Genomic DNA, 26924 nt, shown 5'->3' with positions numbered 1-26924 from the left:
CCGAATAGACAGATTAGATTTTGTTCTGTGAAATTAAATGTAGCATTGTGTGGGTTGGTCATTTTTGTGTGTAAAATAGATGCTGGAATAAAAGAGTCTGTAGGCATACAGTGTTTCGTTTGGGGTTTTTTTTGTTTGCAAAGTTTAGTTTGGGGGAAGGTAGAACTGGCAAGTCTACTCAAAACTCCTGCTACTGGTTTATATAATCACTGTGTAGCAACTGCCTTGAAAGCTGTATTACAAGTGAGTATAAAAATGTATTTTTAAGACTTGTAACATTGGCAACTGTGCAGCTATCATATTCAGCTTTCTAGAAATGTTCAATAGATAATGATCTGGGTACAGTGAAAATGGAACTATGAAAAGGCTTAGATACAGGCAATTTAAATGGCAAGAACAAGCACTGAGAAGCTGAAGTTCAAGCTAGAAGATGCAGTAAATGAGCATGATATTCTGGCTCAGTAGGTCTGTTTAAAACAGCACTCCTTTAAGTTGTCAAAAAGTTATCTATTAGAAAATGCAATATTCTCTTTTTTCATTTGGAAGGATGTAATTATTAGCTTCTCAGAAAACACGAAGTGTAAAAATGCAAGTATAATTGATAGGCATAAATCTAAGCCATACATGTTTTTAATGGCTAAGTCATAACATACTGCAAGAACAGAGAATAAACCTCTCTTTTAAAACCTACAGATCCTGAAACCTTTGGCCTCTGTTACTCTGTTTAGTACCATTGCACTAAGGCAGGAGATCTCAAATCTGCAATAGCTGGCATGTAAATAAAAATTGACTATAAATGGAGGACAAGGGGTGGTAAATGAGATCATATATCCAAAACAGCTCAACTGCCTGAGTGTCTTTCACCAAAAACAAAAAAAAGGCAGCTTTATATTATATGTCAACCTAAAACTTAGTACATATTCAGTGAGAAACTATTTATGAATCACCAAAAAAACCCCAACAAGTATTTTTTGGCAACTAGTCTTTCTTATCTACTTCTTTTGCAGTAAATATTTACTGTTAAAAGTACATTTTCCTTATGATGCTTGGATAGCTGAGAACATCCATGCTGCCATTGACTGACGGTCCTTCCAGCCCTTTATTCTATTAGACAGGTGGGCAGCAATGGATCCCTAGTGAGGTCTAGAAGAAGCAAGCCAGTAGTGATACATCCAAATACTTTTTTTCAATATTCAGTCTCTCAATTAAAGGCAATGCTTACGTATTTATTAATTTGCAGTGAGTTTGTTGTGTTTGTGTTTTCTTTTTGACACACTTGTTAAGTTCCTTCTTGAATCCATATAATTTTTCTGTGTATGTAGTAATCTCTTGCAGGCAGCTCTGCAGCTTACCAGCACCTTGTATAAGGAAGTATTTCTTGTTTGACTTGATATCCCCTAACCTCTTGTACTGGAAGACAAAATGAGCAGTCATTTCTTATTCCCTATTTCTGTGTCATTCCTTTTTTTTATAGATCTTGGCCATAACTACTTCTCAGTCTGTTTGGGTTTTTTCACCTGAAAAGGTCTGATCAATCTTCTTGTTCCCCCGTTCCAGCCTTTTCATGCCTATGGCTATCCTTGTTTCTCTTCCATTTCTCTGCTAGTTCCACTGTATTGTTCCCCAAGATGAAGAGCAAAGCTGTGCACAAAGTTTTCATGTTAATCTTACTGTGTATTTGTTCCGTGGTTTAATAAAGTGAGAGGCTTTTCCTTTTCATTTTCTGAGAATTCTTAACATTGCATTTTTCTCTACAACTTTGAATAACTTGCTCAAAGCTACTTGCTGCTTTTTTCCAGATCATTTATCAATATCTTGAAGATCATGGTCGAGAGCATGAATCTGTCAGCAATTTTCCTGTGCTGTGCAAACCAACCATTTATTTTTGCCAGTGTTTTAATAACTTTTCATCAACTGACCATATAAAGACATATGGGCTTTTTAAATGTCTTCGAGGCACCCTCTAATCAGTCTAACTTGGTATTGTAAGGTGTCCAACATCATCCAAACTTTGCTCATTCACAGGATTGTCACCTCAGAAATATTCTGGAGGTTTTGTCGTTGTAATTTACCTGTACAGAAAACTGTATCTTCTCTGCTGCAATATATAATGTTCACTCAAGTGCAAACTCATCTTCTTTACTATAGTTTCTTCTCCTTCAATCTTTTAAATATACAAATGTCTGGCAGGTTGACCTGTAATCCCCATCTCTCTTTTGAAAGATGGCATTGTATTGATACATTCCTTTTCTGTCATTTCAGATGATATTAGGTGAGAGTCTTTGCACCGTGGTTTGAGTTTAGATCTCTTGGGTGACTGCCATCTGGTCCTGGTGTTTTGTTACCACTTACTTGATTCTTTAACGTCCTCACTTTGAGGTAGATACTATGTCATGTTACCCATAAAGAAAAGTTCTGGCACAGGAGCCTACCCAAGCTCCTCCATATTGAACATGTGTTTAAAAAAAAAACCCACACTCATGCTCTCTTTTCATTCCTTGATCATCTGTTGGCCTGCATGCTGTCTGGTACGCTTTCTGTCCCTTCAGGTTTTGACAAAGGACAGGTGTTAGTTTTTATACCTTTTGTGATCTGACCCTCGCTTTTAGGAGGAGGCTGCCTTACTGTAGTGTTTATTTTGTCTTCTGGTTGGTCTTCTTGTATTTGCCACATCTGGATGCAACTTCAGCTGTTTGAAGAATAGTTTCTTATTTCTGATAGCTTCTCTTTATGTACTATTCAGCTGTGCTCACTTCCTACTGGTCGCTTTAAAATTGTCTTTTTCTCCTACGTGGTGTTTTTGAAGTGCCCCTGCATTTGAAAAAGGCTTTACCCTTTGGTGTACACTTCCTGTTCCTTTTTAAAACCTTCTTTACTTAATATAGCCCTCCCGTTTTGAGATTGAGATCACTGTTGTAAATGTTTTTATGGCTTTCTTTGCTTAGTCAACAATGTTGATTTTATACCCCATTATGGTCATTGTCAAAATGTGTATCCTTAGAAAGACTGTCTGAAAATCAAGTTTCCTGCGCTGCTCAGTTGGCTTTTTTTCCCATGAATCTCTAACATGACTGCTTCATGGTACAAGTACGTTGTGTAAAAATACTGTTTTCATCATATCTTGGTGTGAGATTTGCACAGGCTGCTACAAGGAGGTGACTAAAATATGTCATTATTGCTGTACTTCTTTCCCTGGCACCTGTTTAGTCTCTGTTACCATTTCATGGTTATTGCATCTTCTGTCTGAATGGTTAGTAACAGAGTCCTGTCAACTGTACCCACCACTACTTAAACCTGGAATTTCAATCCAAAGGATCCTTTAATGCTTGTTAACACTATTAACTTGTTAATCTGATTTGTCTTTAAGCCTTCTGTGGCATATAGTATGTTTTTCCCCTCTGGTGTGACCATCTTATTTCTGTATTCTTTCTACCTGGTAAAGCATATATTCTATACAATTATGTCAGTACTGTCCTACCAATTATGTTAATTATTTTAAAACAAGATTTTCCAATTTTACTATGTATTGTTTTTAGCTTCTGCCATTTTGCATGCATGCTTGGGTTTTCCATTTCCCTGCCCTCAGTTTAAATAGGATTCTGTGCTTATTACTATCCCTATTATCTGAGGTTTCAGATTTCTGTGCTACCTTTTCCTTGATGATATGGTTTTCTAAAGATTGTGTATCATTACAAATTGCTTATTTTTCTTGAAGTATTTGCTATCCTCAAATATTTTATCAAAAAGCACTCTCTGAACCTTCTCAGTACCAATAGCTTTTTAGTGTAGATGAGGCCTACCCATCTCAGTAAGGTTCCCTTCATTCCAGGAGTTTGAGGAAGTGAAATTGACACAGGCACTGGAGATGTTTTCCACATTATGGTTAAGATCTGCAGTGGCTGAGGGAGCTGGGACTGTGTAGCCTGGAGAAAAGGAGACCTGGGCTGCGGGGAAGACCTCATTGCTTTCTACAGCTGCCAGAAGGGAGTATGCCAATGGCATAATCCATAAAAATATTGAGTAAATAGTCCAGGTAGGCCACTTTATATCCTGTAAAAGATTCTGTATAAGATCTTCTCCTAGTTTAATGGAAAGCCATTAATAACTGGTCTGAGGGAGTCCTGACTTTTTTAATAGGTAACCAGTTTTGCGTCTGCAGTCATAGGTAATCTGCCCCATTTTGATTCCATTGATGTAACTTAGTTTAATTTCTGCCATTAAGAGAAGGCTGTCTTTCTCTAAAAACAAATTCCTCTTCACAAGCCATTATAATGTAAAATGCCAAAAGCTTAACTAGCATTATTTTCCCAATGTTGTAGTGCTTGGAGCATGGCAGAAAAGACTAGGGAGTCCTAAAATACAAGCACTTGTTTATTCTTCTGTATCTGTACTCTCAGCAGAAGCAGTCTCTTTTCTTCAAAATTCTCTTTTGAGCATTGTTTAAAAAAGTCAGTATACTCTCCTTAATTATATTAGCATATATACATTTTCAGAAGCAGAGATAGAGATTATTTGTAACATGCAGGACACCAAATGTTCCTGAATATGTTAGAAAAGTCTAGCTATTTCAGCATCAGTGATCATCCTAGAAGTGGACTGCTTCATTCCTGCAGCATTTAGTATTTTAAAATCTCTTCTTCACAAGACATTAATGTCCTTTTTAATAAGAAACAGCCTTTGTCCATGAATCTCCAAGCTCTTTATGAGTACTCAGTAACTTGGTTATAGCAGGATTACTTCATCACTAACACTGATATTTTAAGAGCTTAAAATGACTGACTTGGAAATAACACTGATTTTTTTATTTTTTTTTTCCCCAGCTACTCATGTTGCATGCAACACCTACAATCACTATTACCTCTTACAATTATAGGCACTTTATTCTCTGATTACTTCGATTCTGCAGAGGTGCCAGTGCAGTCAGAATGGGTTAGTCCAGCTGTATTTTTCCACATACCTGAGCTACCTTGGGTCTCTGTATGCTGCATTGCACAGTACAGTGTAAACAAGCTTTAATTAGCTGTCTTTCTGGAATGCACATCAAAGTCTGATTATTAAACCAACCATTTCAGGTGCATTGAAATTATGGATGTAGGTGGAATTGTACCTTTCATTGCTAAAATGTTGCATGAAATAACTGCCTCCTAAATAAAACTGAAGGAGACATAGAAGTCAGGGCACATTATGTGGGATACCAGCTGAGTAGGATAAAAGCAAGCTGTCTTTTGCAGCTGCGTTCAGGAGTCCCAGCCAGAAAGAAAAGATTCTCTTTCACACATTCACTAGAAAGTAAAAATTGTTCAGAGCTTTTCTATGAGAATGATGCTGGACCAAATTCAACTCAGCTATAAGGAGTCTCCGCTTCCACGGGAAGCTGTGCTTGGCCCAGGGGCTCTATTCATTGGAATACTGTCCCTCTTTTACAAGTACCAAGCAAATAGAGTCCCGGAGACACTGTCAATACAGTTGGAGGACAAGTAAACCACTGTATTGATTTTGACATAAATCCAAAGTAATATCTCTCCACTGCTAATAGAAACCTTATAGCTTGGAAGAGAACTCATTAGAATAGTGGCTTAGTGAAAGTCTAATTTCAGTGTCTGCTCAGTTTGGTTATCCATAGAAGTAAATCCTAATAAGAGTCTAGAACAAAGACAGAATGTATACTTCCTAAGAGGGCATTGGTATATATTTTTCTCCCTATATCATATTCATTGAACATAGTGTTCCATGGCTGGCTCTTACCAGGTTTGAAACTCAAGAGCTGGTCAACAGGTGGATTGCTCCGTTTGGATGGGAATACCTGCTGTGTTCTTGGAATGGCTCTTCTACTAATTTCCATAATATGTTTTTTTTCCCAGCATCTAAAAAGAAATTAACTGGACCATCTTCTGGGACGGTAGTCTTTCTGAGAAATGTTTAGGGAGACAATCTCCTTTGGCTATTGGGATGGTATTGATAGGTTGTCGCCTTGTATGCACCCAAGTGGTTTTGTGGGCTGTTGGTCTCTGGGGTGGACTGGCTAATCTCCCACTGTTCTTGATTCTCTCTGTGAATCAAGAAGAATACAGGAATTGGATTGTATGCTGTTGGATTTCATTGGTTTTGTGTGTGCAATTACTTTTGCCAGTGGTTTAATATCTTTATTGCTTTTTTTTCCCTCCCTGATACAGAGAAATTCTCACTGGGTCCTCAAGGGACATTTTGTCACTTTAATATTTAATAAAAATTGGTGTTACGTCCACCAGGGTGCAGTCTTTCCCAAAAAAAAAGCCACAGTGGTCAGTAACTGTTCAATGCACCTGTTCCTTGGAAACCAGATGAATTTATTTGTCTATCTTATTCTTGTAAGATCATGCTATCCACTTCAGGAGAAATGGAGAAAAAATTTAGATGTGTATTAAAATGACAACCTCAGTATCAAAAATTGTAAATATCCTGAATATATATGAAATGCTGGTACATTTTATAAATTATTTATAAGTGTAAATGCAGCAGATTTTGTTGTGGTTGGAGTTTTTTGGGGGGTTTTTGTTGGTTTTGTTTTTGTTGTTTTTTTTTTATTGAGACTCAATAGCTGTAATCAGGAAATGGAGATGTGAATACTTCATTCTTTTAAAAATTAAAGGGCATTACTACTGCTTCTAGTACCATCCACATTAGGTAAAGCAACTGCTTTCACATTGAAGGAACAAGCTTTCACAACGCTGGCAGGAGGAGGACTAAATTTTTGCTGGTGGAGACAGAATACGCACAAAGCCCTGGAAAACTTAATTTGCTTTTATTTTTTCCCCATCTCTGTCCTCTTCCTTCCAGCTGCTGCCATCACCAGGACTACCAGAGATGAGTAGCACTCCATTTGACCCTGCAGAGGTAGTGAGCAGGGCAGAGGGCTTCAGGGCCAGAGGCTGCTGCTGAAGCTGGAGGGCTGTCTGCGTGCAGCAGCCACAGGCTGGTTTCCATGTGACTCACTGGCTTTGCAAACCAAGTTCAGTGCCCTGAACTAAAGCAGCATCTGTTTATCATCTTATGTCACTAACACAAGATTTTGAGCTATCTTTTCCTTACGCCATGTTACAACAAGAAGAGGTTGCTATGGCACTTCAAAATCTAATGTTTGTACAGCAAACTGGTCTGAATTCAGTGATGACCTTGCTTGGAGCAGGGTGTTGGGCCCTGCAGGGGCCTCCTGAGGTCCCTTCCCACCAGAAAGATTCCGTGACTTTACTTCTTGTGACTACCCTCACTTCGTATCTCATTTTAACCATTGCCTATTATATTTATTTGTTTCTCAATATTGTGCAAATATAAGCTTTCTGATAGCAATATATACTCAAGGGCTTCAAGGTACTACTTCATAGTAATCTTTATTCTCAGGCCAAGTGAAAAATGAATGGGATTCCAAAGTATCAATTCTTCCTCATACCTAGCTCATTCGGAGTCAACGTGGAAAAATTTGCATGGGAGGTGGAGTAATAAAAGTCATACTAAACTGAAAAGCTTGAAATAACAGTATTTTTTTCCCTCTTGTTCTAGGTTACGCATTAGATCCCTCAATAGATAACCCTGAAGTTGCTACCAAGTATATTGGTTCTGTAGAAGAAGCTGAAAAAAATCAAGGTAATTAATCCAGAATCTTATATAAATGACTTGTAGCTGATCACTGTTTTCATTTCTTCTTTACTAAGAAATGGAATAGGTATTAGCAAAGGAAAGAATTATGGGAGACTTACCCATGTCCAAAGATACAATAAAGAAAGATGTGTTGCAATGGAAAGAGGATAGAGAGATACTGGAGTGTTTTGTTTTCTTGAAGTAGCAAATGTTTCAGCCTGTCTTGACAAATTTCAAATAGGATTTGCAATGTGTAATTGCACAAATAGAATTTATCTGTATATTTGAAACAACTTTTTGGTCCTCTTAAATTCTGTCCTGGCTAAAGTTGTCATGTGTCTTGCATTAGGATACCTGTATGTTGGGCTAATCACTGTAACTGTGCTACTCAGGAGCAAAGTGATCACTCTGTATGCAACCTTTAGCACTCCTGTTGGGAGCTGCACGTTATCTCTGCTTAGTGGAGTTAAGCTCTTTGGGTTATTTGGAAAAGAAAAACCATTGGAAGGTTGCCAAATAGTAAAGGCATGGCATGCCACTGGGAAGATTGATACCAGAAGCATGGGGTCTGTAATTAATACTTTGATACAAGATATTTTAACATTTTAAGTGACTTGTTTGACTTGGAAAACTGTACCTGTGTAAAATTCATGGTTGTGCTTTCCCTTGCATGTCTTTTTCAAACATCCTATTCACTTGTATATACAAAGGTTCTTTATTTCTATGTTCTTTTCCTCGGAATATATCCAAGGTTATTTCACTCTTTCCTTCCAAAGAAAGAAGCTACTAAGATTGAATCATATAAAAAAATTAAAAATTAACCTTTTCATAATGGAATTTAGTAATTCATTTTAAGAAAACTCTTGATTAATGTATGATTCCTTCATATGATCACTGCTTCAGTTTTTACATTGCCTATTTTCCCCTTGTTTATCTCAAGCTCTTTTTGTCTCTTTTGCACTAAATGAGTATTACTGCTGCTGTAGAAAGACATTGTTTGAAAATTGCACATAATTGTATATACAACCTTTTGAAAAACTTAAAAGATATTAATGACTTAAAGTTTACTTTTTCTGCCATATCTAAGTTGTTTAATGGCTTTGACAAATGAAATTCTGAGAGCACAGCATTTGTGAAAAGCTAACGTTTATATGAAAGAACAGGAAAGTGTTTGGAGGCAGGTGCAGGTGACTGTCGATAGCGACAGACTTTTTAAAAGGGCCTGCAGCAACAGGACAAGGGTAATGATCTTAAGCTAAAAGAGGGTAGATTCAGACTAGTTATAAGGAAGAAATTTTTTTGCAATGAAAGTGGAGAAACACTGGAACAGTTTGCCCAGAGAGGTGGTGGATGCCCCATCTGTGGAAACATTCAAGGCCAGGTTGGATGGGGCTGTGAGCAACCTGATCTAATTGAAGATGTCCCTGCTCATTGTAAGGTGGTTAGATTAGGTGACCTTTAAAGGTCACTTCCAACCCAAACCATTCTATAATTCTATGAATTTTTACTAAATCAAAATGCAGAGTTTTGGTTGAGGTTTGGGGAGACTTGTCTTATTTTCATTTTGGGGTAGGGGTTTTTTGAAAGTGTGAGGGTTGAGGGTGATTAGAAGGCACTTGTGGATTCTACTGTCAAAAATTGCACTAATGAAAGTATGAAAATGGATGTATTCTTACAGTCTGCAGACTTATTGTTAAAAATTAATGGGTACATGCATGGTTAAATACTCTAACAAACAATGACACACAGTTAAAGTGGTTCCTCTGTTACTGTGCATAGTTAGCACTGTCCATAGCTGGAAAAGTGGGCAATGCTTTGGCCCCTTCTGCTCAAATGGTTTTTCCATTTTGCTGTTTGTATTGAAAGGAGTGATGGTGGTGGCTTTTTCTTTTAAACTGACTATAGTGTGACCTGTGATGTTGTATTCTGTGTTAGCAGTTAGGCAGTATATTGTTTTCTTCTTCAGGTTTAACAGTGTTTGAAACAGGACAGAGGAAAATTGAGAAAAGGAAGAAATTCAAGGAGAATGATGCATCTAATATTGATGGTTTTCTGGGACCATGGGCAAAGTATGTTGATGAAAAAGAAGTAGCCAAACCATCAGAAGTAAGTACTGCTTTAACACAATAGGCACAAATTTTTAGTACAAAATTGCAGTGGTTTTGACAGAGATCCATCTGCACTAGTAGTTTGTCCAAGCAGAAAATCCATGCTATGCTTTCAGGTGATAGGAACATTTAAGGTGATATGTCTAAATAGGGTGTTCCAAATATTCTTCATTCTATTATTTGCAAGACTGATCGGAAATAAAATTTGTTGTATCTGTGTGTAGTATGTAGAGTCTGATTAAAAGGTGTTTATAGACAGAAGCAGCTTGAAAAAAAAAGTAAAACTTTTTTAAAAAAGAAAAATCCAGCCAAACAAAAAGCCTCAATAATACACCCTCCCCTGCACCCTCCAACCAACAGACATAGTTCTTGTTCAGTCAGTGCTTAGCTGTAGTCTGTGAATAAAAAGATGATAATTCTTTTCAGTGTACATAGCTTTTTAAGCTATTGTTTTGATAAAGGTATTCTCTTTCTTGATGGTTAGAAATATTTCTAATCTCATTTAGCAAATATATGTGTTCTTAGCAGAACACATAGAGTAAACAGCACTACAATTCTAGATTTTGCTATGTGATTCTGAATGCTGTCTTTTAAAAAGATCATGTTTTATTTTTTCCAGGAAGAGCAGAAGGAGTTGGATGAAATAACAGCTAAGAGGCAGAAGAGAGGAAAACTAGAAGATGATAAACCTGGAGAGGAGAAGACTATATTACATGGTAATGGCATCTTCCTGCCTGTTCTCATTTTCTAGCTCACTGTGTTTTCTTGCCTGCTGTGTTAATTAGTAAGGATGGCAGACAGCCTCAGTTTTGCTGAGGCACCTTGATGTTTCCGTATTGGAGATAATAGCACTCACGGGCATAAGCATAAAGGACAGGGAAAGAAATAAACTTGGACTAATTCCACTTCATACTGTGAAGAGCAGCATGGATATGTTGTTTTTCAGGGTTCTGGTTTTATTTATTTATTTTTAATGTTACTAGATGCATATATCCCTTTCCTATTTTACAGAGCAAACATATTGAAGTTATGAGTTTGGCTTAGTTTCAGCTTCAAAATTACTGTAGTTTTATGTGTCAGTATTCTCATTAGCATATAGTGCTTTGAGTTATGGCTTATGCACAACTTAGAAAATCACTTGGACTTTATACTTCCTCAATTGTTAATGTAAGTGTACCTGCTGTCAGTTAATTACCCTATGGAAGCCTATAGTATGTGGTACCTTCAAAGAAAATGGTTTGGTAAATAAGTAAAATAAAGTAATTTTTTGAAACTGTTACTTCAACTCCATACGAAACAGCCCTGCCTCATATTGCTTGGTGCAGATAGTTAGGTAAACAGAGTCTCTCTTTGCTTACCTGTTCCTACAGCCAGGCTCACACACACAAGCTGTGAGCATCCTTTCTTACGAGCATTGAAGAAGAATTGGCGGCTGTGAGATCAGCGTTACTGACATCAGTACTCATTCTGTTTATATAGATTTTAGTAGATCGTAGCAGATCATGAGAATATTTACTGAACAGCGTTGCGCATAACAAACATGAAATTTTAGCCATTGAGCTTCCTATAGAGTAATTATTTTGTATCCAAATTCTCATGCTCCGTACCTGAAGTTTCACAGTGAAAGACCTTGCAATATAAACTTTAATTTTCTCACACACAAATGTTCCAGAAATATGCCATTTCATAGACATCTAATGTAAATATAAACATGATACAATGTAAATGTGGACAATGTGCAGGAGGTCACTTGTACAACTGAAACTGCCCATAGCAACATTCCAAACTGAGAAATTATTTTAATCAGTGCACAGCTTAATGTCATGGCTATGCAACATGTCTACTCTGAAATAACCATTTCCATGCAGTCCATCCTTGTATGTCTGACTGTGCAATCACTTCTTAAATTTAGTTCAAGAACAGTTGTTGGCTATTGCTGACCAATATTGGTTCATGCTGGCCAAATGGATCTTTTTTTCCTTGATTTGCAATTCTGTTGTCATGACTGACACAGCACAGAGCTGGCCAGTATGTGAGTTGCAAACAAATGCCAGGGTTAGAGTTCCACGTTCTAATCTATGTAGAGTTAGTGTAAGCGAACCCTTATTGGTCGGGGGAACTCTCATGCCATTTGATGATGAGTAAGATGTGTACAAGAGATTGTCTTAATGTTCAGATTATCAGATTCCAGGCAGACTTTGCTGAAGTGACTTAATTTGATCTTAACTGATGTCAAATAAGATTCTATGTCTGTATCCTCTGAAGTGGGTTTTTCTTACCCTTGCCTCTCACCTCTCTCTCCACTTCACAGCAGAGCAGCTGTGTTGAGAAAAAGTTTAATTGTGTGTTGTTGTTCAGCCTTCCAAAGATTATAAACTCTTAAAATATAGGTTCTTGGATTCTCAGAATTCTGTGTTTGTCTTTTCAGTTAAGGAAATGTATGACTATCAGGGGAGATCTTATCTTCATGTCCCACAAGATGTTGGAGTTAATCTTCGTTCTACAGTGCCACCTGAGAAGTGCTATCTTCCAAAGAAACAAATCCATGTGTGGTCGGGACATACAAAGGTAGGAATGTCTGTGAGCATACATCATAAAAACCCACTTAATTTTGTGTCTGCAGCTAGTAATTTCTATAAAACTGAAGCTTCAGTAGAAGGAAAGAGTTTTTTCATCTTTACCACATTATACATGTAATTGATTGCATTACATGCTCACACAAGGTGTTTGGCTTTTCAAATGCAGTTGTCTAGCTGCATATCCTTTTCTGTCAACATAGTGGTTCTCCCTTAAGGGGAAGAGTATTATCCGGTGAGTTCTGTGGGATTTGGAGTTATTTCCCGAACTACCATGTGAATAACAATAAGGCTAAATCTAGAGATTCATGAGAATTTGGAGGGTTTGTGGGTTTTTTTAAAGTAAAAGTACTTAAGGGCTATTTCGTATCCAACTTTTAAAAAATTACATGGGTTTTTTGATTATGATGCATGAGCATTACAGGTTTCCCAAATACAGCTATTTACCTTTGAGACGTGTGTCTTGTTAAGAGATTTCTTTGATACTACTTAATATCCACAGTTTCTTCTTGTGCAAGAGATTGTAACTGAATACATACTTTTGGTATTAAAAGAGTGTTTCACTGATCAGGTTTGTAAAGCTTATACTCAATTTGCTGCTTCTTTTGTCACTAATTTTCAGTATGGCTTGAGGGGAATATGCTGCACTGCAATAGAGAGCACCGTAATACTTGAAAGCCAGAAGAAAGGAGGACACAGGAAATGTTTTTAGCTTTTACCCTTTTTTAGTTGTCACAGATCTGAGATTTGCTTTACTTATTGCAGCATCAACAAGTTTATAGCTGCAACTATCAGGGCTTTCCAGAATAACATCTCCTCCCCAAAGCTCTAGTCACTCCTCTGCCTATTATCCTATTACAACAGATTGATGCTCAAAATAGCTTTTTCCTTCAAACAAGATGAATAATGAAATTGATGAGAAAAGCAAAAGAAAGATAGGTGGACAATTTTAGAAAACCTGGAGGATATAAGGAGACAGTAATAGGGAGGATAAAGTACCCAACTCCAGTCAGGGGTGGGAGGGTGGAACTGGATGGCATATGAATAGAGTAATAAAGGAAATGGAGGGGCATCAAGCCATGAGTACTTGGGAGTTCCTTAGACTTCCTCTGAAAGGAGTACCTGAAATACAGACAGATGCAAAGATGCTGTGCTCAGGGAATCTGAGTTCAGTAGGCAGAAGCCACTGATAGTATATGTAAAAAATTGAGCTGGCCAAAAAACTTTTTTTGTGGAAAAGTTCCACACCTGCCCCACTTATAAAGGCTTGTTACACAGAAACAGCCACCTGAACCCATAGTTTGTATTTATTTCCTGTGTTTACCGCAGTAAAGGTGTGAATATTGAAGGAGGCTACATATACAGCTGTTAAGGTGAATCAGTTTGTTGTCAATAACAATTGTTCAAAATGCATCACTGTTCTAAAATGGAATGTGGGTAGGTTTTCTTTTCAGGATACAGTATCTGTATATTTTATGAAGATAAGCTTTAGCTTTTTGCTTGGAAAAGAGAGCAAATGAACTGAGGAAATATCTGTTTAATTATGTTCTTATTTACAGGGTGTCAGTGCAGTTAGATTGTTTCCTCTGTCTGGGCATATACTGTTGTCTTGCTCTATGGATTGCAAAATTAAGGTGAGTTATTTTTCTGAATACAGACAATGCATTTTAGGATACAAAAACATTTGGTATTTCTAACAAATACCTTTTGTCTGTGTTACTTTTATTTTTCCCACTTGATTTTTAAATTACAACTTCATTGGAACAAAGATAGAAATAATACATAAGGCTGTGGCTGTTAGAACAGTGTTAATCATTTAGTAATAGCATTTAGAAGGTCACGAGTACCTCAGGGTATTGCCTTTGTTGTTATATTAATTCATTTTCTGTTAAGCCTAGTTTTGTAACTAACATTAGGTTTCTGCTGAAGTGTTTTACTGAAGCATTTGTGGTTTTGAACTAATCTCACTTTAGTCCAGCATATACCATATTAGAAAGCTGATGTTGTTGGGATTTTTCAGTAGCAAAACCTTAAGTCTTTAAAGTTGGAATATTATATGGGATTTTTAATTATTTTAAGGGGGGTTTGCTAATAGGAAGGTGGCAGCATTCTTGTGAATTTCTGGATAGATAGTTGTGACTAATCAATAGATGTCATATGTTTGTGATTAATTTCTTAAAAGATGTTGCCATATGTGTTTGCACTTAATTTCAGCATCATTATTGTTTAACAATTGACATATTTTCTCTCCATCTCTTTTTTCCAAGCTGTGGGAAGTATATGGTGATCGAAGATGTCTACGAACGTTTATTGGTAATAGTTTTTCATTTAAACTGATTTATATTTAAAACAACTTCATGGAAGAATATGATTTATGTTAGCTTAATAATTTATCATAGAGAGGACTCGTACACATCCAAGGCAAATAGTATTTGGAATGATCTTGGCAGTAAGAATTGAAAAAGATGCAAGTTTTTAACAAAATCTTGTCATTATTCCAAGCGGTCTGATGTTGATGTGTAACACCTTACAACCTTTAAAACAAAACATTAGTGTACAACAATCATCAATAGTTTTTGCAAGATCCTTTCCAAAGGCAAAATCGTGAAATTAAATTGCCCTATCTTCGTGCTGGAAACAGCAGCTTTCTGTATTTATACTGTGAGGGCCTCTCATGCTCTGATGATCCCACCTTAAATAGGTCGTTTCCTCTGTGCTGAGTTTCTAGTGCAAAAGCATGGGAAATTTTTTTTAGGTTGAGGTGCTGTCTTTGTTCACTTAACAGGTGCTTTTTGAAGCAGATAGTTGAGAGAGAGAGAGAGAAATACAAACCTCTTAGCAGCCTTGAATGCAGAACAAAAGCAGCTGCTTCTCTTTTTTGAAATGGGAACATTTCTAGAACATTGAGTGAATATATGTTGAGTAACAATAAAGAAGTCTTTTTTCCCCTAATATTTCTGATGACAGGAATGTGGCTCAAAAAAGATTATCTCTCAATAGACTGCACTTACTGAACAGTCAAATTCTTTTTCTCTAAAGGTCCTTATTATCAACCAGATTCACCTGTTATTTGGCTATATTTAAGTTACTGTGCCAGTATTTTAACTAAGAGATTTACATGTCTAATGTAGTGGTCAGATTAAGGTATTGAGCCTGAGAGGTGGCAAGGTTTCCATCAGATGAAAGCATTCTTAATTTTCTGATCTAATATTTCCCATATTTTTAACCTGTTTTCTAATTATAAATGTTTCTCCTTTAAATGTGTCTCCTGTAGGGTTTGTCTCTCCTATTTTTCGTTAAATGTTGACATTTATTAGAGTTTTAAATTTCTCTTGAAATTCTGCTTATGTATCAATTTATGACACACAGTGGTTGGTTCTGTGCAATGGTTTTTTTTCTCCAGTGCTTTAGAGGTGTGAGGGGTTTGGGGATTTTATTCGCATTGTTCTTTAGGAGATAATTTTTTTTTTTCCGCATGAATTCTTTACTAGTTGTCATGAAGAACTTCAATAAATGATTTTCTAGTTTTCTTTGCATTGTTAGACTGGAGCATTTATCTAGAGTTTTTGTTTAAATCCCCCCTCCGCCAACAAATTAGTTCTAAGCATGAATGGATGAAAGTTTATCATCACATTTTTTCTATTTTGTAGGACACAGTAAAGCTGTTCGAGACATCTGTTTTAATAATGCAGGCACTCAGTTTCTTAGTGCTGCATATGACCGCTATCTTAAACTCTGGGACACTGAAACAGGTAGGCTTGTATTCGTAAACATTGTTATTTGGCACAGTGTTTCATTAACAGTGAACATAAAGATATATTATCATTCAGGTTGTTTCCAAATATCCTTAGTATTGTCTTGTAGCTCGGTGTTCAGCCTTTCATGACAGGGTGAATAGTCTTGTTTCCCCTTCATGTTTTGCTGTGGTCTGTAATGGTGCAGTTGACATGACCTATATACCTGTGTTTCATACACATTTTCATTTGAGAAGTTTGATATTTATTTATAATGCTAGAACAATTTTCAGAAAAAAAAGACAACATTTTGCTAGATCATTTAATTGCATGTTTACATCTACAGGGATAAAATTACTCTTTAGACCTAAATATACTTAATTTAGAAGAATTGTCTCACTTGATCTTCCACTTAACCTGAACTTGAAGAATAAGAATAGGAAACTGAGCTGCTGGTATAGAAAGTTGGAGGGTAGGTCTGATGCTCTCACAGAACTGCCTTCCAGATGCTCTGTAACATTCTGCTACAAATAGTTTCTTAAGTTTCCTAACTTAAAGTGTCCCTGCCCATAGCAGCAGGGTCAGAACCAGATAATCTTTAAGGTCCCCTCCAACCCAAACCACTCTATGATTCCATGACGTTAAAAAAATACATGATAGATTTTTGTCAATACTCTTTTAAACTGAAGTCTCTTCCTAAGACAGGAAGTTCCCATGTGTGAAAAAGACATTAGCTTTCTGGGTTAGCAGTGCCACCAGTCTTATACAGATGATGGCCAAAAAGGTGTAGGTCAGATTCTTCAGTCTTGAATCTGAACTCAGTTATTTAGATACAGCTTTTGGATTAAAATGAGCTCCTGTAAGTTATGGATAACATGTAATCAGGGTATTTTTGGCTGAAGCTATGAGGGGAGGTCAGGGCTTTATTTTGCAGCTGGGTTACCATTATCCTTTTCTAAGCTTAGGCTTGAGGAATTCTTGCCTGAGTTTACATCTCTTGTTGAGAAGAATCTGATCCTAAGAGGGTGATGCTTTGCAAAGACAGTGGTCAGCATGAGATATCCTGACCAGTCGTTATCTTCTTGATATGTCCTGGTGACATGCAGGTTACTGAACAGTCATATTGTTTCAAAAGCTGTAGTAAACTTACAGAACAGTATGTACGTGCACATGTTTATGCTGGTGTATGCGTACAAATGTGAAAGAAGGTCTAATCAAAGAGCAGAGCAAATTCTACCCTCTAATCTTCTCAAGGACTTTAAACCAAGTATTTTCTACTGTTAGTAAAGTATTTTTATCAATATCTGCAAACAACCGATCAGCTCGTAGAACTTCCAACCTGATGCACTATGAATGGCTTTCTGTTGCAGGGCAATGTATTTCAAGATTCACAAACAGAAAGGTTCCTTATTGTGTCAAGTTCAATCCTGATGAAGATAAACAAAATCTCTTTGTTGCAGGAATGTCAGATAAGAAAATTGTGCAGGTATTTATTACTGAGTATTTATTTCTTTAAAAGTTCTGGTATTTAGTAAAAAACAAATTCTCATTCTGACTCTTTTACTTGCAGTGGGATATTCGAAGTGGTGAGATTGTGCAGGAATACGATAGGCATTTGGGAGCTGTCAACACCATTGTGTTTGTGGATGAAAATAGAAGGTTTGTGAGTACATCTGATGACAAGAGTTTAAGAGTCTGGGAATGGTAAGTTTAAAATTTTCAATTTTAACTTAAAGTATATTATGAACAAACTGAGAAGAGAGTTTATTTTTAAAGGTATACATAGCACATAGGCCGCTGGAGTGTACTGAGTTCTAGCTAACTGAGGAGGAGCTTTAAAACCTTGTTGTGGCTTAATGCTTGAGACACTTCATAGATTTCCTCTTCCCCAAAGAAAACATAAGACAGCCGTATCAGCCTGAGGCGTGCTGCACTCTATTAGTGGTCTCTGTTCTCTCTCCCTTCCCCAAGGGTGTATTAGTCATTAAATTAACCTTTTAAAGAAATGTTTGCTCTGTTACAATTAGTGTGTGTTGGTTTTGAATGCTTTGAACTTGGATGTGCATAGTATTATATATATTTGGCCCATGTTTGAAATAACTAGTTTAGCGTAGCTTCATTTCTGGTTTTCTGGTAATTTGGGTGTTTTTGGCAATCAGTGATACTCACAGTATGAATACAATAGATGACAGAAAAGTGAGAGTCTGTCCAAGAAAAAATAATAAGAAATATTTTAAATGGCTTCCAGTTTTTAACATTTGACCTGGGGAGAAAACAGATCTCTCCTATCTGAAATGTTTTCCACAAGGTTCTAGGTACTAGGATTTTCAATTTAGAACATTTAAGATTTCTCTAGGATTTGAAATTTCATTTTGAAATAATCACTCCCATATCTTTAGGTATTCATTTCCTTTTGCTGTTCACACATGCAAAGCTATTGCATAATACAAACGCTAGTTCAACAGCTCTGTGACTAATCAGTTCCTTCCCAGCTTTTTTTTTTTTTTCAACTTAGACAAGAGACTCCAATCTGTGGTATTGGAATGTTACCCAAGCAGGCAGCTAAATCCTCAGCATGTCTGTGATCGGCTACTATCATTGCCAGTAGCAGCAGTGGGAATGACCAAAGTCTGGGAACTCAGGCTTAGGCTAGACATAAAATGCTGTCACCATATGCCACTCCAAGAGAGCCTCTGTTCAGTACTTCATAAGCAGACCCATGCATTTACTGAGCTCCTTAAAGAAAAATCTTTACAATACCATGTCTGCTAAGGAATGTCTTCTCTCTGGTGAGTGGGAGGATGATCTCGCTTGCACAAATCTGCTATTTCCTTAAGATTGGATTGCCCTTGTTTTGTGAGCTTTGTGTTGATGGCTGAAATAAATAGTGAAGTGGGTGGATTTAGTCACTCTGTGGGGAAGAGCAGGAAAGGCAAAAAGATTCTGGCATGGGAACATTGCAACCTGATTGTTCCAGTAGCAGAAGTTTTGTTCTTCTGAAGAAAAAAATATGTACTGAGCTTGTTGTACACTGAAGAAAGAGCTCCCTTGTTGAAATAATAGGGAACTCAACTGTAGGCAGTATTCTGTAATGCAGTTGTTGGGGATTTTTGTTTTATAAAGAGCAAATGTAATGCCATCTTTCTGGGCATGACTTGAAAACCTTTCCTCACAACCTGCTGTGTTCTATGTTTATCTGTCTGTAGGCATATTTCTATAATTTCAAGATCCAGATTTTTTAAATGCCTTAAAACTAAGTTAATACATTCACTAAGAAAGCTTTTGGAGCTTGAAAACTTCCATTGCAAGTTCTTTCTCAAATCCTTTTTTCCTAAGTTCATAAGGAAAATTATTTGCTACTTTGGGTGATTTGGTTACTGCATTTATTGGTACTTTTATGTTCTTCAGCACAATATTTCTTCAGTATCCTACAGAAACAAAGTGGAAGTAATTATGACCTGAGTATGGCCTTAAAAGCCAGTAATTAAAAACTGGTCTAATTGCTTGGTTTTAATTGTCTAGAGGAGTTTTGTAGTGTGTTTTATAAACACTTTGACTTGGCCAGAGCTGGTAATGGGGATGGTATGTCTGACTTCATCACAGTAAGGAACTTCTGAGAATTTAAATCTCCTTTTCCCAGGAGTTCATCCCATGCATAGATTTCACTGAATTGCAGTTAGTTGGTTGCCTAAAGACTGCAAGTATAGCATAGACTCTTGCAGATTAAATGGTTTATTTAGGAATATTAATGGGAGTACTTGAAAATTTTTCTAGTTTTGCATTTCATGTGATTAGATATTAAAGTTGGCGTGGATATGTGTGTATGGATTCTGTGTTCTCTCTTCTAGAAATGCAGTGTTATTTGTCTTTGCTTCATATGTGTCTGATCCTACTTGGACAAACAGTGAAATGATTTGGGCAGTTGACTTTGGAGGCTTTTATTTTCTTTTACCTCCAAGTCAGCCAGCAAAGCAAGAACTGTACAGTGGTAACAGCTATTGTGCTGACAGGCTTGGAGGCTTGTCACCTCTATAAAGCTATGCCCCTCAGCAGGCCTCTTCTGTCCATCGTTCCTGGTAAAGATACTGTAGTCTCCTGAGAGAGCTCTTCATGAGGGGTAGGTCCCAAAACTGGATTGGTTTAGACCTGGGGAGTTCAGTTGGTTTGTTTTTCTTCCTTCTTTTATTAAAAATATTTTTCTCTGTCTTGCTTAAAGAAGAAGTTGTATCAGAACCCCCGAACATAACACTTCTAAGTCTTGACTAGCAGATACTATTTTTGGTATTTAAAACTTTTCAGCCTTTGAAATGCTATGAAGTGGGGAAAGGACTTGGAAATATTTAAATTTTAAAAATTCACCAAATAGTATATCACATGAGATTTGAGGTTGGTCAACCATGATAGCATTTGTCTTGATAAATTTTTTAACGGTTTTTTTAAGAGAGCAGGCTGATAATACTTATTTAGCAATTTGGAAGTAAATGTATCTTTTTATTCTGCCTAATAGTTTAATGCAGCATATCCTGCAGCTGTCCTAAGTGTGTCTGGTAGGTATCAGCATAAAGCAGAGTTGGTGTGGAGAAGAAAGGCAGAGCAACCTGACTGCAGTTCAATTCAGCATTAGAGATGCATCTAGATGCATCTTCTGAGATGAAACTTTGCTTAATAGGGCCTCCAGTGGGATTGGTTTTACCTGGCATTGAGGACTTTAGATGATTGGTGGTCTGCAGGAGTTTTGGATGGTGGGAGCTGATCAGGACATGGCCTTAACTGCAGCAATAACCTTGTGTCCTGTTGCAATCGGGGTTTGAAACTGTTTGGGTAGGATGTGGCATGTGGCACTTCCTCTGTTGTTGTGTTGGTCAGCCCAAGAGATTATGTGAACTTTTTGTTACTTCCTTACATGTTTGCTGCCCAACAGTAGTCTTAGGTCTGCCTGTTTGGAAGCCGGTTATCCCTGACCTAAAGCACGTGCTTTTATCCATGGAGTGTATTAAGTGGGTTGCCCTTCTTATGCTGAGGAGTTGCCGTTCTTATGCTGAGGGGTAAATGATTTTAACATTTAACACACAGGAACATTTGTGTCACTTCTTGACAGCAGAGCAGCTTCTCACCCTGCTGCCCATGTTCATATTGTTTAATGCAAGATGATGGGAAAGAACTTACTCCACAATAAAACAGGATTGTAATTACCTTGCTAATGTCAACCGTGTTGCCATTCAGCAAGACTCAGGCAGCTCATACGAGGCAGCCACCCACGCTCTCTGCTCCCTTCTGCTGTGTGAGTTAGACAATGAAGTCATAAACATCCCCTTTGTATTAATTAATGTTGCTACAGAACATTTTGCATGTGTTTTCTGCTGAATGCATTAATCGAATCTATTTTCTGCCGGAGGTTTCTTTTGCTTAATGAGAAAGCCATGTGCATGCCTTCCCTCTTTGCCAGTCTTCTAGTGTAGGATATGAGGAATACTGTGAATATGCACAAACCGTTAGTAATTCAATTTATGTAGTAAAAACCAAATGACAGTTCTGCAGAGCAAAGATTAGACCGTACTTGTTTTTTCCCTAGGCCTTTGTACAGGACAGTGTCTGTTCTTAACATACACTGGTATGCGATTGAGCCCAGGGAGTTCACCATTCAGTTCAGCTGTGAACATTTGGAATTGGTTGGCATCCCATTTGGGGAGATCAGGAGGAAAAGAGCATTGTCAGAGAGATGAGAGAGACTCCTGTTTTCTTTTCCTTTGAAAAAAGAGGGGGGAAAAAAGGCAGAAATATTCTAGTTAAAACAAAAGTCAGTAAAATATTCCAATAAGATATATGCATATGTATAGCAGTATTCCTGCTACTTATATCAGAATTCTGTACAAGCTGCAATTATAATGGAGGCAATAAAGGATCACGGTGTTACAGTTTTATTAACAATTGGAATTATGATTCTGCATTAGACTCTGGGTCATTTGATGGGGTTAAATTCATGTTACTGGAGGTTATGGTGTGGCTGGAGCTCTCTAGGTGGACATCCATAATATTTTTGATCTTTTACATATTCTTCCTTTGGACACCACAATATGTTCTCTAGGGTTCAGTCACTAAGTAAATCAGCTGACTTGAGGCAGCTCTTTGGATGATCTCCATGTCTTCATAAAGCACATACTTCTTCCTTTTGCAGGGACATTCCTGTAGACTTCAAGTACATTGCTGAACCAAGCATGCATTCCATGCCAGCTGTGACTTTGTCTCCAAATGGTAGGTTAACACTTTACTGCCTTCTTAGGCCTAATTTGCTAAGGCATGTCTTACTGATTATATCTCTGTAGTGTTATTGTGTTGCATCCCCCTGTCACCCTACACTACCCCCCTTGCCAATCACTCTGTGCAGTTATTCCAAGATTGGACTGGATCTAGTTTTGATTTAAAAGTCTTAAGAAGAACACATATGTCAAAATGAGTGTTTATGTCAGGGTAACTATCCATTTAAAATTAGATCTTCATCCAGACAGGGCAAAAGGACTCTTACCTTTCATAGAGCTACCATGTGCTCTTTGCTGAATTTGAAATATTAAGAGAAAGAATGGTGGGAACTGACAATAATGGCAAAGTACTAAGCAAGTTCAGTAGTCCTTGTGGTGCCACTGTTAAAGCAGAAACTGATGTTGTACATGATCCTGTTCCTTTCTGTTCTGAATATAGGCCAAATAACTCTTGCATAAAAGAAATCCCAAATTATCTCAGTGTTTCTTTATGTTAATGTTTCACTGGTTTATGTTCTTCAACTAGAATCATACTGAGGGAGGAGAAAGGTTTAGGGGCTCAATTAGTCACAGAAAAGCATTCTAACAGGACAAATCTCTGTTATTTGTTTTGGCCAAATTTAAATAGCTTTAGTGTGACCATTATTAAAGTGTTGCCAGATTTGCAGTTAACAGTCCCATTATGCTGAGTAGTGGTTGATCAGCTTGTTGCACACCTGACGTTTTCAGCCAGCTATCAGTATCAAATTGTATTTGCTTTGCAGTGTAAATGTTTTATTCTTAACAAACAGAGTGGGTTCCTAATATTAAAAGGAAGATTCTGGAGAAAGAGGTAGCTGCATTTGAAAATGTTAGCTTCCTAAGCTGGCCTTTTTCAACCCATTTTTGAAATTGCACAACTTGATCTACTCTAATTTCTTCAGAGCAATGCAGGAAACAAACCTTTTTAAAAGTAGAAGAGGAGAATAATATGCTTGGGGTACACATGTCATTTGTTTCTTTGGGAGGCTGAAGAAAATCCTCAAATTCCAAACTAGTAGCAGGAAGAGTGATCAGATGTATAGTCAAGTCAGCACATTTTATGTTGTCATTGTTCGGGTAAAACACCATAAAGGCAGTTACAACATGCAGAGTTAAGGACAGAAGTCTCTGTTCTAGGGTGTTCTGTAGCATATCATCTTCACTGGATTCTCAGGCAGGAGTTAATGCACTGCCAAGATGGAAAATGAGATAGAGTTAAGATTAGAAAAGCCTCCGTGTTTTCTTTTACTAAAATATCTTTATTAATTGCATTCTATTAAAGCAGTGAATACTAAATAGTTTCAAAAATGTAAGTATTTTCAAACTTCTGAGTCTACCTTAAACTTGTTTTTTCCATAAAGAAAATAAGAGATTACTGTCTTAGAGTACCCACAAAACAGGTGATGAAATAGATTGCAGCTAGATGGGGGGGTTTCCCCTTGATCTGAGCTACCTGAGCGTATGCACCAGCAACCTTACTCCGTAGCTTAAAAGCTTAAGAGTACGTCAGCAGGACTGGTGCAGCACATCATTGTAACAGCTAGAGCTTTCCTAGAGTCCTGAGTGCATTTTGTAGGAATAGGCATCCCAAATCTTGTCAAATGTGAGATTTTGACTCTCGGCAGTTGTACCAGGCAGAAGCAATATCAGCTGCTACATAATGATTGTGCGAGAAAAATTATAAAAATCTCTTAAAACATTCTAGTTAAGTCTCTTTCTTCAGATGCAGCCCCCTTATACCACCTTTTCTTATTGCACTTACAGGGAAATGGTTGGCTTGCCAGTCAATGGATAACCAAATTCTTATTTTTGGAGCTCAGAACAGATTCAGATTAAACAAAAAGAAAATTTTCAAGGGTCACATGGTAGCTGGCTATGCTTGTCAAGTGGATTTTTCACCTGATATGAGGTAAGTTTCCTGGAAATGAACTTCGTCTTAAAACTTGCAGGTACAGACATTAAATTTCTTTTTGAATCCTCTGCAACATTTGTGTATGCACACCCATGCTATTAGCTCAGCATCAGAGTTCCCTAGCCAAGTGGTAGAACAGAAGGTTTACTCTAAGTGTATGATAGGACTAAGTTATTCTTGGGGATTGCTCTGGAGAACATTTAGAAAACAGTCTGTGTAGTCCAGATCCCCCATTCCCCGAAGATGATCTACATTGCTGTTAAACTGTCCGGAGACTCCCCTCGTTTTGCCTCATCCTGGCACAGCACAGGAGACTTCCATGTCTGACTCACATCTGGCTCCTTTTGCATGTAGTCTGCAGCACAGGGTCTGTTCCCACAACATTGTCTAGAGTACCTGTTTTCCCAGTTTCTAGGTCTGGTGTAGGTATCCTCATTAGTTGTTGTGACAACCATCTCTTTCTTCCTGTTGACTTAGTAATATGTCCATACATTTACTACCATATGCACGTAAGACATCAGTTACTATAAAAACTGGAGAATAACCTCAGCAAAACTGGTGGAAAAAGTGTGTGTAAATTTTAGAGGAACTTCTGGCACTTTCTCTTTTGCTGATTTATTCTCTTTGGTTCCAGTAACACAGTGTATGGTGTTGTAATCGCATTGCTTAGCACATTTACCTCACAGTTGATGAATCACCTTCTGCAGGACTTGTGCGCTCTAGAGCGCAGCGTGAATGCTAATTTTTTGGTAGGTTTGTTTGTCAGACAGGAAGCTCACTGGGGGAAGCTCCTTTCTGTTGCTCAGTGTAATAGTGTTAAAATACAAGCTGTCTTCACACATGATACAACTTTTATTTTAATTCTGTTAATATAGCTATGTGATATCTGGAGATGCAGATGGAAAACTAAACATCTGGGACTGGAAGACGACAAAACTCTACAGCAGATTAAAAGCACATGATAAAGTCTGTATTGGTGCAGTGTGGCATCCACACGAAACATCTAAAGTCATTACATGCGGCTGGGATGGTCTTATTAAACTATGGGACTAAAGATGAGGCTACGAAGACCTAAAGATGCAAGTCCTGCGCACATCTGAGATTAGAATGAATTCTGCTGTAAGGATGGGTAGATGTGTGTAATACTGCAGTTCTCAGCTTGCTGTATATATGCACTAAAATCCAAGAAATCTTCAGAAGACTCAACTGAAAGGATATAGTTCTAAATATGGCATCTGGGTATGAAGAGCTGAGGTCATCTGAAGCATGCAGAATCACGTGTTAGTTTGTCCTGTCACTGCTTGTGAAAAACACTCTTGTAAAATAAAATAATTTTAAGAAAAACTATTTTTGTGGGTCTGGCTGTCAGAGATGTGGAGAGTCAAAGGAGAAAAACAGCAATTGTTAACTTTCTTCCAAAAAAGAAACCTTTGGTACCTACTTCAAGAGCTGGAAAAGATGTGTTTCTTTACCTGGTTTTAGGTGGTATTTTGTTGTCACCAAAATACTTCTGCCTTTATAAAGCACAAACCCACTTACTGAGATTTGTTAATTCAGAGTAGAAATGAAGAACTAATTGGAAGCTATCACTTGTCAGGTAAACTCTATCAACTGAAGACTGCATTCATACATAGTCTTAGTTTCTGTCTGTAGAATCATGATGATGTCTGACTTTCACCTTTGCCAGTAGTCTTCACTTTCAAGATTTTGCTTGTAATGGTTGGGTGCTATGTGTTTGGGTTTTATTTCCCATATGTTGTTTTGTTCTGGTAAGCATGACATATTAGAAAAAAAAAAGAGTGAATGTCTCTTGTTCAGTTTGGAATAGCTTGTATTATAAGCCCCATGAAGGTTTTGACGATTTAATGTATATACATGTCACACTTTTTCTCTTAAAAGAACTTATTTTTAATAAATCTTTTTATAAAAAGTCTGCTTATTTTTATTCAATTTTTCCATCTTGCAGTGTCCATATAAAATATTTCCTACCATTTGGTATTTTAATTTGCAGTTGTACCAGATAAACTCATTCTCTAGCAGTGTTCATTCACAACTAATGCAAGTTGGTAACAGGAGAAAAAAATATTTTCAGTTCCTAGTCTCCTCTCTTTTTGAGCTCATAATGGAAGTAAAAACAGGTAGCAAATCTTATCCCATTGATCAGTCTTTTAATTACAGTTTTGAATTATACTATATTGTTTACTGTAAATCCAATCACTGCTCATCCATTATCAACAATAGCAAAGGAGAAATTGTCTTAATTGACAGCAGGATAGAAGCTGAAGCAAAGAATCTCAGATGGTCTAGATGGAAGGAAATGGAGTGGGTTTTTGTGGGTTTTGGGTTATTTGACTGGTTACAAGACATTTCTAGTCTTTCATAGTACTTACACAAGGTAGGCCCTTGTGAGTGAACATGGAGCTTAGGCATTTTTAGACCAACTCTAAAGCTGAGCTCAAGAGTCATTCCACTGTCAGTTTGTGCTGGTGTGTAACTGCACCAAGTTTACATGTTTCTGTTTACTTTCCCATCTCAGTAGCCTTGTATGCCTGAAAAACTCCATGCACTGTTTTCACAAGCAATGTATGGGTGGTAACTGGGCCTTGCCCAGCCTTGCACCCATGCAAGTACTGAGATAGGAAATGGTAGAGCCTGGAGAGAGAGGAAAGAGCTGGTCCAGCAGGTCCTGATGACTGATCTCC

At 37.4% G+C, this 26924-nt stretch overlaps 1 protein-coding gene across 1 annotated transcript in view; it reads left to right on the top strand.

The window, feature by feature from the left end:
• The window catches only part of CDC40 (cell division cycle 40), a 38997-nt gene extending 12976 nt beyond the window's left edge, over positions 1 to 26021 (top strand). Inside the window, exons 4-15 of the mRNA XM_027693321.1 lie at positions 7537 to 7620; positions 9581 to 9720; positions 10342 to 10438; positions 12151 to 12290; positions 13858 to 13932; positions 14566 to 14611; positions 15949 to 16050; positions 17403 to 17518; positions 17603 to 17736; positions 22208 to 22284; positions 24075 to 24219; positions 25098 to 26021. Of these exons, the coding sequence (XP_027549122.1) occupies positions 7537 to 7620; positions 9581 to 9720; positions 10342 to 10438; positions 12151 to 12290; positions 13858 to 13932; positions 14566 to 14611; positions 15949 to 16050; positions 17403 to 17518; positions 17603 to 17736; positions 22208 to 22284; positions 24075 to 24219; positions 25098 to 25275 (1334 nt within the window). The 3' untranslated portion in view covers positions 25276 to 26021. The remainder of the gene's footprint in view (positions 1 to 7536; positions 7621 to 9580; positions 9721 to 10341; positions 10439 to 12150; positions 12291 to 13857; positions 13933 to 14565; positions 14612 to 15948; positions 16051 to 17402; positions 17519 to 17602; positions 17737 to 22207; positions 22285 to 24074; positions 24220 to 25097) is intronic.
• The last annotated feature ends 903 nt before the right edge of the window (positions 26022 to 26924 follow it).

This window comes from Neopelma chrysocephalum, unplaced genomic scaffold (assembly GCF_003984885.1).
Source record: "Neopelma chrysocephalum unplaced genomic scaffold, ASM398488v2 Primary Assembly neopelma1_23, whole genome shotgun sequence".
Classification (NCBI taxonomy): Eukaryota; Metazoa; Chordata; class Aves; order Passeriformes; family Pipridae; genus Neopelma; species Neopelma chrysocephalum.
Note: the sequence above shows the minus strand (reverse complement) of the source record. Positions and strands in the feature narration are given on the sequence as shown.